This window comes from Hirundo rustica, chromosome 2 (assembly GCF_015227805.2).
Source record: "Hirundo rustica isolate bHirRus1 chromosome 2, bHirRus1.pri.v3, whole genome shotgun sequence".
In the NCBI taxonomy this organism is placed as follows: Eukaryota; Metazoa; Chordata; class Aves; order Passeriformes; family Hirundinidae; genus Hirundo; species Hirundo rustica.
This window is the reverse complement of record NC_053451.1, coordinates 44,315,797-44,328,584: the sequence shown is the minus strand read 5'-3', so window position 1 is coordinate 44,328,584 and position 12,788 is coordinate 44,315,797. Positions and strand designations below refer to the sequence as shown.

The following is a 12,788-nucleotide window of genomic DNA, read 5'->3' as shown; positions in this document are numbered from 1 at the left end:
GGGGCGGCCCCGCAGCGCCTCCTGCCCCGCTGCGAGGGGGCGGCGGGGGGGGACACACCACCCCGCGAGGAGCGGAGGGCGCCGCGCCCCAAGCACCGTGTCCCGGGGGCTCCTCCCCCCCTCCGCTCGGCGCCGCGGAGGGAGCGGAGTCCCAGGTGAGGCGGGGGCGCTGAGGCGAGGGGTGCGCGGGCGGCTGCCGGCGGGTCCCCGGGGGAGGTAGCGCGGGGGCGGCACCCCGAGGCGTGAGCCCGCCCGCAGCCCTCGGTGGGCGGGGGGCATCGGGCGACTTGTTGCGGCGGCGGGAGCGCGGCGCCGCGCCGCCCGTGTGCGGGGCGCCGCCTCCGCCCGGGACCGGGACCCGGCTGGCCCCGCTCCGTCGGGGAGCCCCGGGAGCGCGCCCCCGGCGTGCCCGCGCAGCCTCCGCTGCATTATTCATCTCCCCGAGCGGCGCGGCTCGGGAGGCTACACCGTAGTAGACATGTGGCAGTCGGGTCGGGCCGGCTGAGTGCGGCGGTGTGGGAGAATAATAAGGAATTACTTCATAAACAAGTGCTGTGGAGCATCTGTTGCTGTCTATTGTTTTCGACAATGCGCGTTTTTAAGAGTCCTTATGTACTGACCGACGTAATGGGCGCAGCGGCCCTCAATGAGCCTTTGTGCATTGTTTTTTTGAATGGATTAATGTTTTGTACAAGTCGTGGGCATTTGTAATTAACCTTGTCGCTTAAAGTTTAGCGCAGATAAGGGGTTTCAGTTTCAACTTTGTGGAATTCACTTGTCTTTTGTCAGTTTCTTAATCTGAACGCGAAGAAAAACCCCAACTCTTTGGACTCCGTGCCAACACAACTAATCACTTTGGTTGTAAGGTGCTATTAAGCTGTCTTTTCCAGTCTGTGTAACACCCTAGACAAGTATTTCGTGTTCCGCTTTTCTGGTACAGGCTTTTAAAAAGATTCCATTTTTTTTTAAACTGAGCTACGGGAGTGGCATTTCTGAGTTTTAAGCAGTTCTGTCTCTGTGGCTGGTTCTTGCCGGGCTTCAGATGTGTATCCCTGTTGTACGTCGCTCCGGTTTGTTTCCATCGGAGACGCCTGTCGCCGTGTCTGTGCCGCGGGAGCTTTTGTGGGGATGCGTGTGCCTGCGCGGCACCTGGCACACGGAGAAGATTGTGGAAATGCGGTTGTTGCTGTCAGCTGTCGGTGCGTTGGCACAGCGCTGCTGGGCAACGTGTGTTCCCAGGGAAGATGTGGAGCTGGTGTACAGTAACGTTATGTCTGCTGCGATGAAGTTGTTTCTTAATCATTAACAATGGGTCAAGTAGTAACTGTTTATTGGATTATAAGGCTTACCTCTGTTGATCTATTGATTTAGCCATAAGAGGGGCTGTGAGAAAAATAAACTGCAAGTCAATGCAACGTTCCCAGATAAGCAGCCTCCCAGCAAATGGCAATTGCAAGGCAGTGGCATATTTCCAGGCTTTGTACTGAAGTGACACGGTTGTTCTATTAGGTTGGGAAACTGGAGAGCAAATGCGAAACATCTTTAGAAAAAGCATGAAAAAATGACATGTTGTGACATGTCTGGAGCTGTCCAGACAACTTTCACTGAGTGCTGACTCAAAGAAAAGGGGTAAAAGTGTGTGTAGAGATGACAAAAAGAGTTCTACTCAGACTGTTTCTGCCATCGCAGTGGAGAGCATTGCAGGCCTATGGTAATAGCATTGCCAGAAAAAGGTTGTTTCACAGAAAATTGGGTGAAGCCGTAAAGAGAGTGAGGATTTACATCCACCTACGAGCTGCAAAACCGGGAGTGTAAGACGTGTGGATGTTACAACGTGAGAAGGCAGTTCTGGCAAAGTTCCTTTAGCCTTTGGCAGGATAGGTTAACGGCCTTTCTTCTTCAGCAGCTTTTTGAGAAGGGGTGCCTCTGTTGGCAGAGCTGAGGAGGAAAGTTGTTGAAGGCATTACGTCTTTCTGTTGGATGCGTTAAATACATCAAAGCTGTCCTATCGCTTGATATTGCATTAGAAGTCCGGGAGTTGAGGAAAGGGAAGATTTTCAAGTTTGTAAATGTAAACAAAGCTCTATACAGACCTCTCGAGAAAGAACTGATTGTAGAAAGATACTGATCCATTAAAGCAGCACCCAGTGTATCCTGCATGCTCAGCAAGTTTACTCCAGAGATGAAGGAGCCTAGGTAAACTCTTTCCTTTCAACACTGAAGAACTGCATTTTTGGCTAACTTTACCAATAAGCTAATGCTTAGCTGTACTTTGGATTTAAAAAGTATTTTTTCCTTTCTGCTTTAGATATTTATTAATCACTCTGTGAAATTAAACCTTCCAGTCATGTAGTACAAAGAGAAAGAAATGACATCGTCCCAAAAGAGCAGTTAATAATCTTTACCCTAGAACATTGCAATTTAAGAATTCTAGCTAGTTTATATGGAGAATGATGTGAGTGGCCAGTTCACAAGTTTCCTTTATTTTATGGAGCTAGTTGTACGAGACTTAACAGCGTCATTCAGAAAATACAGTACTTGACTTTGAGATGAGATATTCCCTAAATTCTGGGTACATGTCCTATTTCTATGCTAACTGTATGTTTAGGGAAAAGGTTATTGCACTTGCAAGCAACAGTACTTCCATCAGTTTATATTCATGGTTTCCATTTTTGATGCTGCACCCAATGTACATGGTAAGATTGATCATTCTGTTGTAGGACTCTTCAGAGTCTTTGAATTATTTGCTGTAGTGCATTTGTGGGTATTTGAAGTTAAGGTTACTAAACTCAATAAATATTAAGTGTATGTAAATTGTGTAGCACATCTAAAACATACCACTTCATTAACTGGCAAAACTGCAAGTAGTGCACACGTATTCTTTGACTAGTATGAAGTTGCTTTTAGTTGAATACTTTGTTGGCAACTGAAACACGTAGGAAGTCCAGTTTAGAAGAAGTACTTTGCTCTTCAAAATGTTTTTTCCTATAGATACATTGAGTACATAAGTTGTAATAGTTCTATTTTAGTTACTTTTCGGAGACAGCAAGCCTATTTTGGGTGTTTCAGAGAAAGGAGGGTTGCAGGAGTGGCAGTTTTAAGAAGGGAAAGATAAAACACATAAAAATAAAGCTGGCATGTAAAACTCTGCATGTGGTGTCTAGCACTGGTCAGATCTCAGTTTTTGTGTATTAAGTGTACAATTCAGGTTTTTTTCCTCTCTCTCTCTCTTTTTTTTTTTTTTTTTTTTTTTTTTTTTTTTTCCTGTGAGATAAATGCCTTGTTTCAGTTCCTGCCCTGGTTTGCTTATATTGCAGACAACTGTGTAGGCGGTCGCTCTGTCCGTCTGAAAAAGATGTATGCAGAAGTAAAGTCTGTGGCAAATGAATTTCTTTATTGGATTGCAGCAAGTGTGTCATTAGGGAGCTGTTAGTGTGAAAGATGATTGCCCTGCAGACATTCACAGGCGCTTTGGAGAAGAGACACATTTTTGTAGAAATCTGAGACCAGTTAATCAGGTCCAATGGCCTGTGAGTTGCCTATTTGCTTCTGCCGCAAGGATCTAAAACTTTCAGGTACCACAAAAAATGGAATGGGATAAGACTTCAAAAAGAAAATGTATATTAGTTTTAAATAAGTCACTGTTAATAAAGAAGTGAGTTATATTGCTGTGGGTAAAGCTCTGTAGTTCCTGGCATCTGTCTGTATTTAGGGAAATAGATAAACCTCTTGCTCAAGCTTAGGAGGGATACTGCTGGAGGGACTGCTTCTGAGAGAGGGCCCGAAGCTGTCAGATAGGGATCCTGCTTTTGAGTGTTGCTTCTCTATCAGCCAAGCATCCTGCTCGAGCTTTCTGCCTGCTGTCCCATCCTCACCTGACCTCAGACCCATGGCTGTGTGTATGAGTGTTTCTTTTGAAAACAGCTGCTGCATAAATTATTTGACAGAATTTTGGCATCAGGCATTTTATGCACCATCATTTCTGAAGAAAGCTTTCATTGTCATCTTTCAACAATTGCTTTATTTGTTGCATTCTGTGGCATAACTAGAAACATGGATGATACTAATTTACAAATCTCAACTGCCTTGTAGTGAAACGAATTGAAATCACAGCTTTTCATTTCAAGAGAGTTCTTGATGTTCTGGATAACTTTTATATCTGTTTGTGATGTGAAACCTGCTGATACTTCTGTTGTTTTGGTCCAGAGTCCAGATTACTGCATACGCTCCTGAAGGTCCTGAGTTTTGTAGCAATAGGAAGTATGCAAAGTCACAGCACTATTAATCCTGACTTGGAAGAGGGACCTTTAGAATTTTAAATGCTGAAGTGATGAGCCTTTATGCCTAGCAGGTCACAAGCTAGTTTCAGAATGCAGGAATCAAAAGGAATATCATTCCCAATCCCAGCTGACTGGGGTCTTTTTGCTGTTGGGTTTTTTTTTCCTCCCCCACTATTTGCAATGCCATTTCCCATGAGTGTTAAGATAAAAGTAAGTATAAGTAATTAGTTGCTTCAAAGTTAAAAAATTTGCATCTGCTAAATATAAATAAATATAAATTTATCTGAACTAGCATTAGTAGCAAAAGTGAACTTCCACTCCAGTAATAACAGTGGAGATAGACAATATTTTGCCTGGCTGCAGTTTTTGATTTCTTTTGGCCCAGTGTTTCCCTCATGTTTGTTTTGTTTTTAATGTTAGCAGGTGCCAATAATTGGGGAAGATAGGGTGATTTTTGGTTTTTATTCAGTGGTTATTTGATGTCAATATTTGCAGTTTTAAGATCTGTGAACTTCTTGATTTGTATATACATATAATAGTTACAATGGTGTGTTTGTGTAAATGTACCATCTCAAAATTGCTCAAAGTTTTGAATTTGAAAGCATATTCAGGCTGACACAGGCTGGTTTTTGTATTTTATAGAATAAGGCTGACACAAGCTGTTTCTTGTATTAGATTTAAAATGAAAACAATGGAAGTAAGTTCAGCGTAGTTGGATATAAATTTATATTTGGCTAGATTTTTTTTAAAGAAGTTATGGAATTTTTCTTATTTTAGTAAAAGATATTATGAGCAAGCACTTCAACAAAAAAATACATGGGGTGCTGTTTGTTTTGCATAGATTTTTTTTTTTTTTTCTGTTGCTCCTATACTGTGATAATTTCTCAGGCCCATGATATCTGTGGGACTAAGAGTGGGACTTCATTTTTATTGAGTTTTATACATAAGAGGATTCTTGTTTTTTGCAAATGACTTTGTTCTCTTGCGTGTTTTCACACGTCTCCCAACTGCAGTTTGATGACATGGGATTAACCTGTAAAATGCTGTAGTCATGTTTTTGATCTTTAAAGTTACCTTAAGGTTTTAAAGAAAGTTTTCAAATAAATTATTTACGGTTTGTTAATAGTATTATAACAAAATGCTTGAGTAAATCCCAAAGCAAAAACCTGGGACATTTTTACTAATGAATTTGTAGTGGTAAAATGTATAAGGGTATGACAGTCATTGCAGAAATTGCTAGATGTGTTGTCTCTTAGAGAGACCTCAGGAAGGAATCATTTGATAACACAGATCTTGGTCCTGTGCCATGTGCTGTCTTTGCTCTCCTGGAGACTGGGCTTCCTTATCAGTCATCTTACCATACCCCTTCTTTTCAGTGCTGTGTAACTAAAGGCACGGGAAGGTAGCTGTGCTACTTTCTGTTCCTTTTGGTACTGTTGAGTTGGCACGCTTACAAAATGGTGGATGAGAATCTAATTTAGCTTTTGCATCGTTAATTAACTGAGTGTATCTCTGGGGCTTCAATCTGCCTTGAGTTTTTCAAAGCATTGAGCCTCTGCTGTCAGAGGTGAGCACAGGGATTACTACAGCTTGGAATCCTGCTGTTAACAGATATTAGAGCCAAGCTTATTTTGGTTTCTGTTACTCTCTAGAATTTTTCCAAGGCGTACATTAGGGAAAGAAGGGAGAAGAGGAGGCAGTCTCTTCTCTGAAAGGGAAACATGCTGTTGAATTTTTATCAAAAGCCAATTTTTTTTTTCCTCCCCAGGAAGCTTTTGTGGTTAAAAGCAGAAGAGAGGAATAGAGGAAAAGTGTAGTCATAATGTTCAAGAATATATTTAATAGTATCTTAGAACAGTAGCCTTACTGCTGATGTCCAGGTGTTAAAAAGATAAATGACTTGTCAGTACAATTGTCTTGTTAAGGTTTAGGGCTTGACACTCTTCAACCATCTCAGACCATCTCAGGGGAAAGTTAGCAGTTTGGGAAGAAGGATGTTCCATTGACAGTGGGTACAGGGAATGCAGAATTCAGAAGCCACAAGGACATTTGGCAGAACTCCCAAGATAAGGAAGAAACAAACAAAGCCAACTCAGCAACTGTGTTGAATCAGTTCCAAGTGGAGAAGGGGTAATTCTGGCAGGGGGAGACTGTGACCACAACTCGGGGCCCGCTGACTCCCCAAGCCAGAGGGGAATGGCTGAGCATGTGGCAGTATTGGCAGGAGAAGGGAGAGAGTCATTGAACCAGTAGGAGGTAGAAGGTTGATCAAGAAGAGAACCGTGTGACCTGTAGCCAATAAACCGTGATTTCTTTGTTTGCTGGAATGTATGACAGATGTAAAGTTGGGATGATTGGGGTGCCAGCCCTTGGTGGGTTCCCACCCAGCTCCCTGCTCTGTGCAGGTCAGAATAAAGAAATGGGAATGCCTCGGCTCAGTGCATAAATTGGCTCTGCACATCAGGCAGCGAGCCTGCATTTGGGACATGACTGATACTGTCCAGTTCTCGAGAGTATCTTCTGTAATTGAAAAAATCAGCTGGAATGTGATTCCCTGTGTGCTAGGCATAGAGTGTTATACCTTTAGAGTTGGGCTGGATTAGTTATATCATAATGAATGTAACTTCAAGATAGTGGTTTAATGTTTTCAGGCTGATTTTTCTGTTAAACACAGTTTTGTTCCATAAGTGAATTATGCCATTAGATCTCTCTTTCTGTAATCTTTAGTCTTAACATTTATTGGTTTTACCAGCCAACAACATTTATGCTTCTTAAATTCTGTTTTCATCCTTTATCTGTTTTTTTTTTTTTAGTCCCTTTTCAAACACATCCCTACAGATTAGAAGAAGAAATAAAAAATAAGGTGATGGTGCGCCTTAAATTGCTGTGCAAATGTTTCTAATATTTACTGTACTTTTATTGTCAAGAAGCAAGGAAAACTTCTTCTGTAATTTTTATATAAAAGTACTTTATTTTTTTATTTTTCTTTATGAATGAAAGATCAGTTATACCAAAGCTTGTTTTTGATAACTGGATTGCTGTCGTGTATTCTGTTTTTTTTTCTTTCTTTTAAGCACTTCTGAAGATTTTATTCATCTGTTGCAGCTGTGGAGTTATAATACTGAAGTATCAGATCATTCTGGCAAGCATGTCGCACTCATTTTTCTTAGTATAAGTGTAATTCCACTTAATTTTATTTTTGAAGGCAATGCAGTCTTTGCTCCTTGCAAACCAGCAAGAATTTGATTTGTACTGTAAATGTGTGCAGGAAGGTGACTAGCTGCTTGCTCTGAGTTAGAAGGAATTGAAAAGGAGGTAGGATGATATCTACCAATAAATTTGCAAACATATTTTTTCAAGGCATAAAAACTTCTTTGGAACAGAAAACAATAGTGAATACTTTCATCACCACGTAGATGTAACTTATACCCTTCTGCTTAAAAAAAAAAAAAATTCAGTTATTTTAAGCACAACAGAATTTCTTCCCTTTTTTACTGTGTTGGTGTACTTGCATTTCTTTTCATTTCGGGAAAATTACTGTAATTCATTTGCTGAGAGAAACAAATGCTTTTATAGCCAGGATATAAAAGTTCTGATGCTTTAACATTATTAGAGCAGGTTTTTTGTCTTCATGATGTTTGCTGTACATAATGTTAGAGTGTTTTAATAGTAGATGATGCATGATAACAAAACCTTTGAAAGAATTTGTAGCATTTGGGGAACTGTCATCTCTGTATTGTGACATTACCACGGGAATGTTCTACAGAAACTTGGAAGGATGTTACTGCTTTGAGACCGGTCGATTATGACAGTGGCTAAATTAGTTGCTCTTTCTATGTATCATCTGCTTAGTAGTGTATTTTGTACATGTAGAGCTTGCTTACTTGTTTTGGTATTTGTACTATTTACTATGATTAAGTTTTGATTAATTTAAAAACAACCCTTTTAATTTTGTTTTTGGCAGAAGGGGGCAAACAGTTTTTCGAAGATTTAAGTGGACAGGAGACTACAGAAAACAAGAAAAATGCCGAAACCAGTAAGTAGCAGGTTTATATTAATCTAAAATCTAGGAAGGCTTTTTACATTTTAGAGGAATAATCTTATAACTGTTCTAATTATTTTGACTCTACTCTTTCTAGATTTTGTGAGATTTGATCATGTACAATTGAAGTGGGGACAGTATAGTACCAACATGTGGAAAGAAATGGTCAAGAGAGCTTGGGTACTGCAAGTTGCATGTAGGATGATTGAAAATGGGAGCAGTACTTGGAACTCATTTGGCTGACAGGAGGAATGACTTTTGAGGAATTGCTGACTTTGAGATGAGCTGACTTACAATAGTTAATGGAGGCATAATTTGAGCCTGACTCAGTGTCTGTGAGAATCAGTGGAAGGGTTTGCTGCAGGATTTGGCAGGGGAAGACAGAACATGTGTAAAGTGTCTGCACTAAGTTAGATAGTAGTTTTACCATGGTAGTAAAGTTACCAGGGTATCACATAAAAAATACGTTTTGAAGGGAGTAAATAAGCAGTGATTGTGATCTCCTGTTCTCTCACTTCAGCTGAGATAAGGGTTCATCCACTTTCTACCCAGGGGAACAAAAGATCTCCAACTTCTGTTTTGATAATAATTCTCAAAGTCTTTGAGGAGATAATTGTTCAGTAGGTTGATTCTTCTTCTGTTAATGTTATATTGCTATCTTAGGATTTCATCTGCCATGTGTTAAGTGACTTTTGCTTGTCTCTTCCACTTGTATCCAGTGAGCAAAGCATTCAGAAAGGGAACTGAATTGTCAGATTATTTCTACTCAACTCTCTTGGTTTATGTAATAGCCTTTGGGCTTCCTTTGTTTACTGATGTTTCATTTTGGTAGCAGATTAGGAGCAGGGCAGGTCTATTGCTAAGAATAAACGTGTCCATGTGTATACACACATACATCCCATTATGTAGATAAATAAAAGGCTTTTGCTATTAATGAGAAATTACCCCTGTGAATAATCTGTGTTGTGTGCCAGTATTTGGAACTGGTACAGCTCAGTGAATAATGTGAGCATGGGACTAAGGGTTTGAAGTTCTCTTCTGAACTTTGCAGTTGGTCTGATGACCAGCTAGCCATACCTTGTTTCTGTAACTTATTTTTTTCCTACCTACTACCCCTGGATTAGCGGCAGTATCTTGGCACTTTCTCCAGCTGAAAGTAGCTGTCTGTGTCCTGCTCATTGGTGACACAAAGCTGCACTATAAAGAGCAGGAAGGTGAATTAGCAGCATACTTCCTTTCTGACCTGTTTGAGTGCTGGCTATGAGAATTGAGTACTGCCTTTGATAGAGCTTCTCAACTAGAAAACTCTGTTTTAAAAATGAGGCAAAAAGTCACTGTAAGCTCCTGTGGTTTCTGAGGCCTTCAGCTCCATGGAGCTGGTGAGCCATGCAGCCACAGAGGTGGTGACTGGGGGGGCAGAAAAAAGCCTGGGTGAGGTAACTTCTTTTTAAATTCTGGGATTAGAACCATGAAATTTAGGAAGGCAGGGTTCTCTCTATTTTAGGGACCAGAGAAAATTGAAGGAAATAAGAATTTTAGGGTTGTTCACGAGGAAAGCAATATCCTTAGAACTGAGATTGCAGTGGTGTTGAAAGAGTATATAATCCACCCTAATAATGGATATTAACTACCAGATCTTGGCAAAGAAGCTAGCCTTGTGCAAAGATAATTTTTTTCTTTTACAAGGGACTTTTTATAAAGAGTTCATGTGTCTCTTTATGATGTAGGTGCATGTGAAATCCTAGAAGGAAGCCAAGTGAAAGGGGCTATTATAAATTAAAATCAATTGATTACATTTCTCAGTGTCTTCCTGTAAACTGCAGGTTGCTGTAATTATAGTTGGTAATCAGTGAGTGAAGAAGTAACACACTTGCCAAAGGTTAAGCAGTATTACCTGTAAAAGTCAAACCTCAGATTTTGTTCTGGTTGCTTCTTAAATGATGGATGGCTTTGGAGCTCTCTTCCCCTTCCCCTCTTGTTTTTTTTTTCCTTCTTTCTTCTTTGGAGACTGTAAGAGCCTAGCCATGGTTATGTGTTAATGAATCCGCGGCTGCTCTTTGAAGAGTCTTGCTGTTCTGCTCAGATTTGATAGTACTGGACAGTAGGAGGGCTCTTGCTGTGGATATTTACTGGAGATCTTGGGAGTTTTCTTTATGGACAATCCACAATAATCAAATGTACATCTGGTCCAGAAACTATTTATGCTTTAACTCCTCGTTGCTTATTTTTGACAGATGTTAAAATAAGACAGTGTTCTGTAGCTTCATTGCTGGAAATCATTTAACCTGAAAACTAATTAAATAAGCATGGGTAAGAGCTAAGAAAACCCAGTAAACATAAGTGGTGAGATTTTTGACAGTGTTATTTTATCTCACTTCTGTATTACTGTGACCTATTTAGGTTTTCTTTTCTCAGACTCTGCTGTAATGATCCAATTGATAGTTTTCAGAAAAGTCTGGTAGTCTTGTAAATATGTAAACCAGTGCAGTGCAACTATAAATTCCTCATGTGTTTCTGGGCTGAATTTTTTTGTTGAGAAAACAACAAATAAATAAGCCATAGATCAATTTAAGTGAGATCAGTACCCATCAAACCACAGAAAAGGCAATTAAATAGATTTTAGGTTCACTTTTTTTGGTTTCATGTTGAAAAGTTAAGTGGTATTCCAGACAAAATTAAGTAAATGAAGACCAATAGAAAGTGGTCTTGGCATTTTATAGCAAACATCTTTCATTTTTCCTGTAAGTCTCAGCCTGAAATAAGTTTCATGACACTGAATGATTCTTACACACAGTAATAAAAAAATAAAAAAAAGGTCATGTGTTTTGGATTTTTTTTTCTTAGAGGCTTGTAGGTTAAATAGCTTTGGTGAAAATACTGTTTTAAAAGAGTAAAAACAATTTTAGTATATTGTCCTGAGATATTAAGGTAATATGTGACTGAAATATATACATAATTGAAACATTTTCTTTTTAGATTGCTTCAGTATAAAGTCTGTTCCTTCACTTTGGCTGGGCTTGTAAACAAAGTGGCTTTCCAGTTTTTCGAGCTGTTACTTGGCATCTGCTCTACTTTTAAAACCAAATAATTTGTTTTTGAAAGAGACTTACTATTCTCAGTTCTACCTAGCAGTGTGAATTTTAGTTTAATCTAGCATGTTCTGGTCCATCTGAATGAAACTGGTTACTTCTTTGTTTAATATCTTTGCTGCTGTAATCAAAATTTGAGCTGGTGCAAGTGCTGTTCTCAGTGTGTTTAGTTCTCAGCTTGCTGAGGAACAGAGTATTTGTTGACTTATTTTCAGTGCTTTCTTCCTAAAAGAACAGATACAAAATGTTTCTCAGCTGTATGGCATTCTCACGGATCTGCACCAAAAATAGAAACATAGAAACTAAAATTAGACATCACGGGTTATGTAACTGTTAATCATTTCATACGCTAAGATGATTGCATTTAATTGACTGAAATGTTGCATTTATAGGGTGCAGAAGGAGTTAAATTATCATCTAGTTTTGGTGGTAATTTGCAGCACTTTTGTACAAGACTGCAAGATGTGAAAGAAAGCAAGTATTACACTGGGGAGTAACAGAGATAGATGTTAAAGTTACTTAGACTAAAAAGGATTTTTTTTTAGGTCTTCAATATTTTATGATATTGAATATTCAGAAGGAATAAATAAATTCTGGATTAATATGGTGATTAAAAATTCTAATATTTGCATGATCGAACTAATTTCTGTAAGGTAATTGAATTGAAATACCGTATCTTTTTTTTTTTTTACTACAGCGGTTACAGAGGAAAATCTTTGAGTCTGTTTAATGCAATATTTGAATTATGGCTTGAATTTATGATTTATTTCTGTAGTAAGAGTAGATAACTGATGTCTGCTTGGAGGACTGATTTCTTTTGATTCATCTATTAGTAAGATCTGTTTTGCATTATCCTGTAGCCTTCTGTTCCTAATGCTGTTTAATTCTTATGTTTTAACCTTATCTTTTTCATAAAGTTTTCTTTCATCTCTTCCTGTAAATACTTTGACGTTATGGAGGGTGCTGTGTGTATATGTGCAGTCTGTAAAGTAGTGGGACTAATCCACTGCTACTCTTAACACAATTTAATATGCAAACTGCAGACAGTAAATGGCTGAACCAGCGTGAGGAAGCTCTTTGAACAAACTTTTTTTGCCATATGCAATTTTCTTATGAATCAGCCTGGTTTCTGTGGCTTTTACAAATGACTAATTTGTATTGCATTTATTAAACCAAGGCAAAACCTCTGGAAACCATTTCCATGTTATTTTAAATGGTTTTTTTTTTTCTCACTAGTGGTACCTACTCAGTTTTGGAGTTCATAATGAAAGCTGAAGTGCCATAACTAATATCTGTAAAGGATAGCTGAAGTACAATAATAGAAAGTTTTAGATTTTTAAGCTTACAGCCAGGTTTTGTGCATGTTTCATGGACTGA

At 39.2% G+C, this 12,788-nt stretch overlaps 1 protein-coding gene across 1 annotated transcript in view; it reads left to right on the top strand.

The window, feature by feature from the left end:
• Positions 1-15: 15 nt before the first annotated feature.
• Positions 16-12,788, top strand: part of RDX (radixin) — a 44,768-nt gene continuing 31,995 nt past the window's right edge. Inside the window, exons 1-2 of the mRNA XM_040053755.2 lie at positions 16-155; positions 8,245-8,316. Coding sequence (XP_039909689.1) covers positions 8,305-8,316 — 12 coding nt within the window. The 5' untranslated portion in view covers positions 16-155; positions 8,245-8,304. The remainder of the gene's footprint in view (positions 156-8,244; positions 8,317-12,788) is intronic.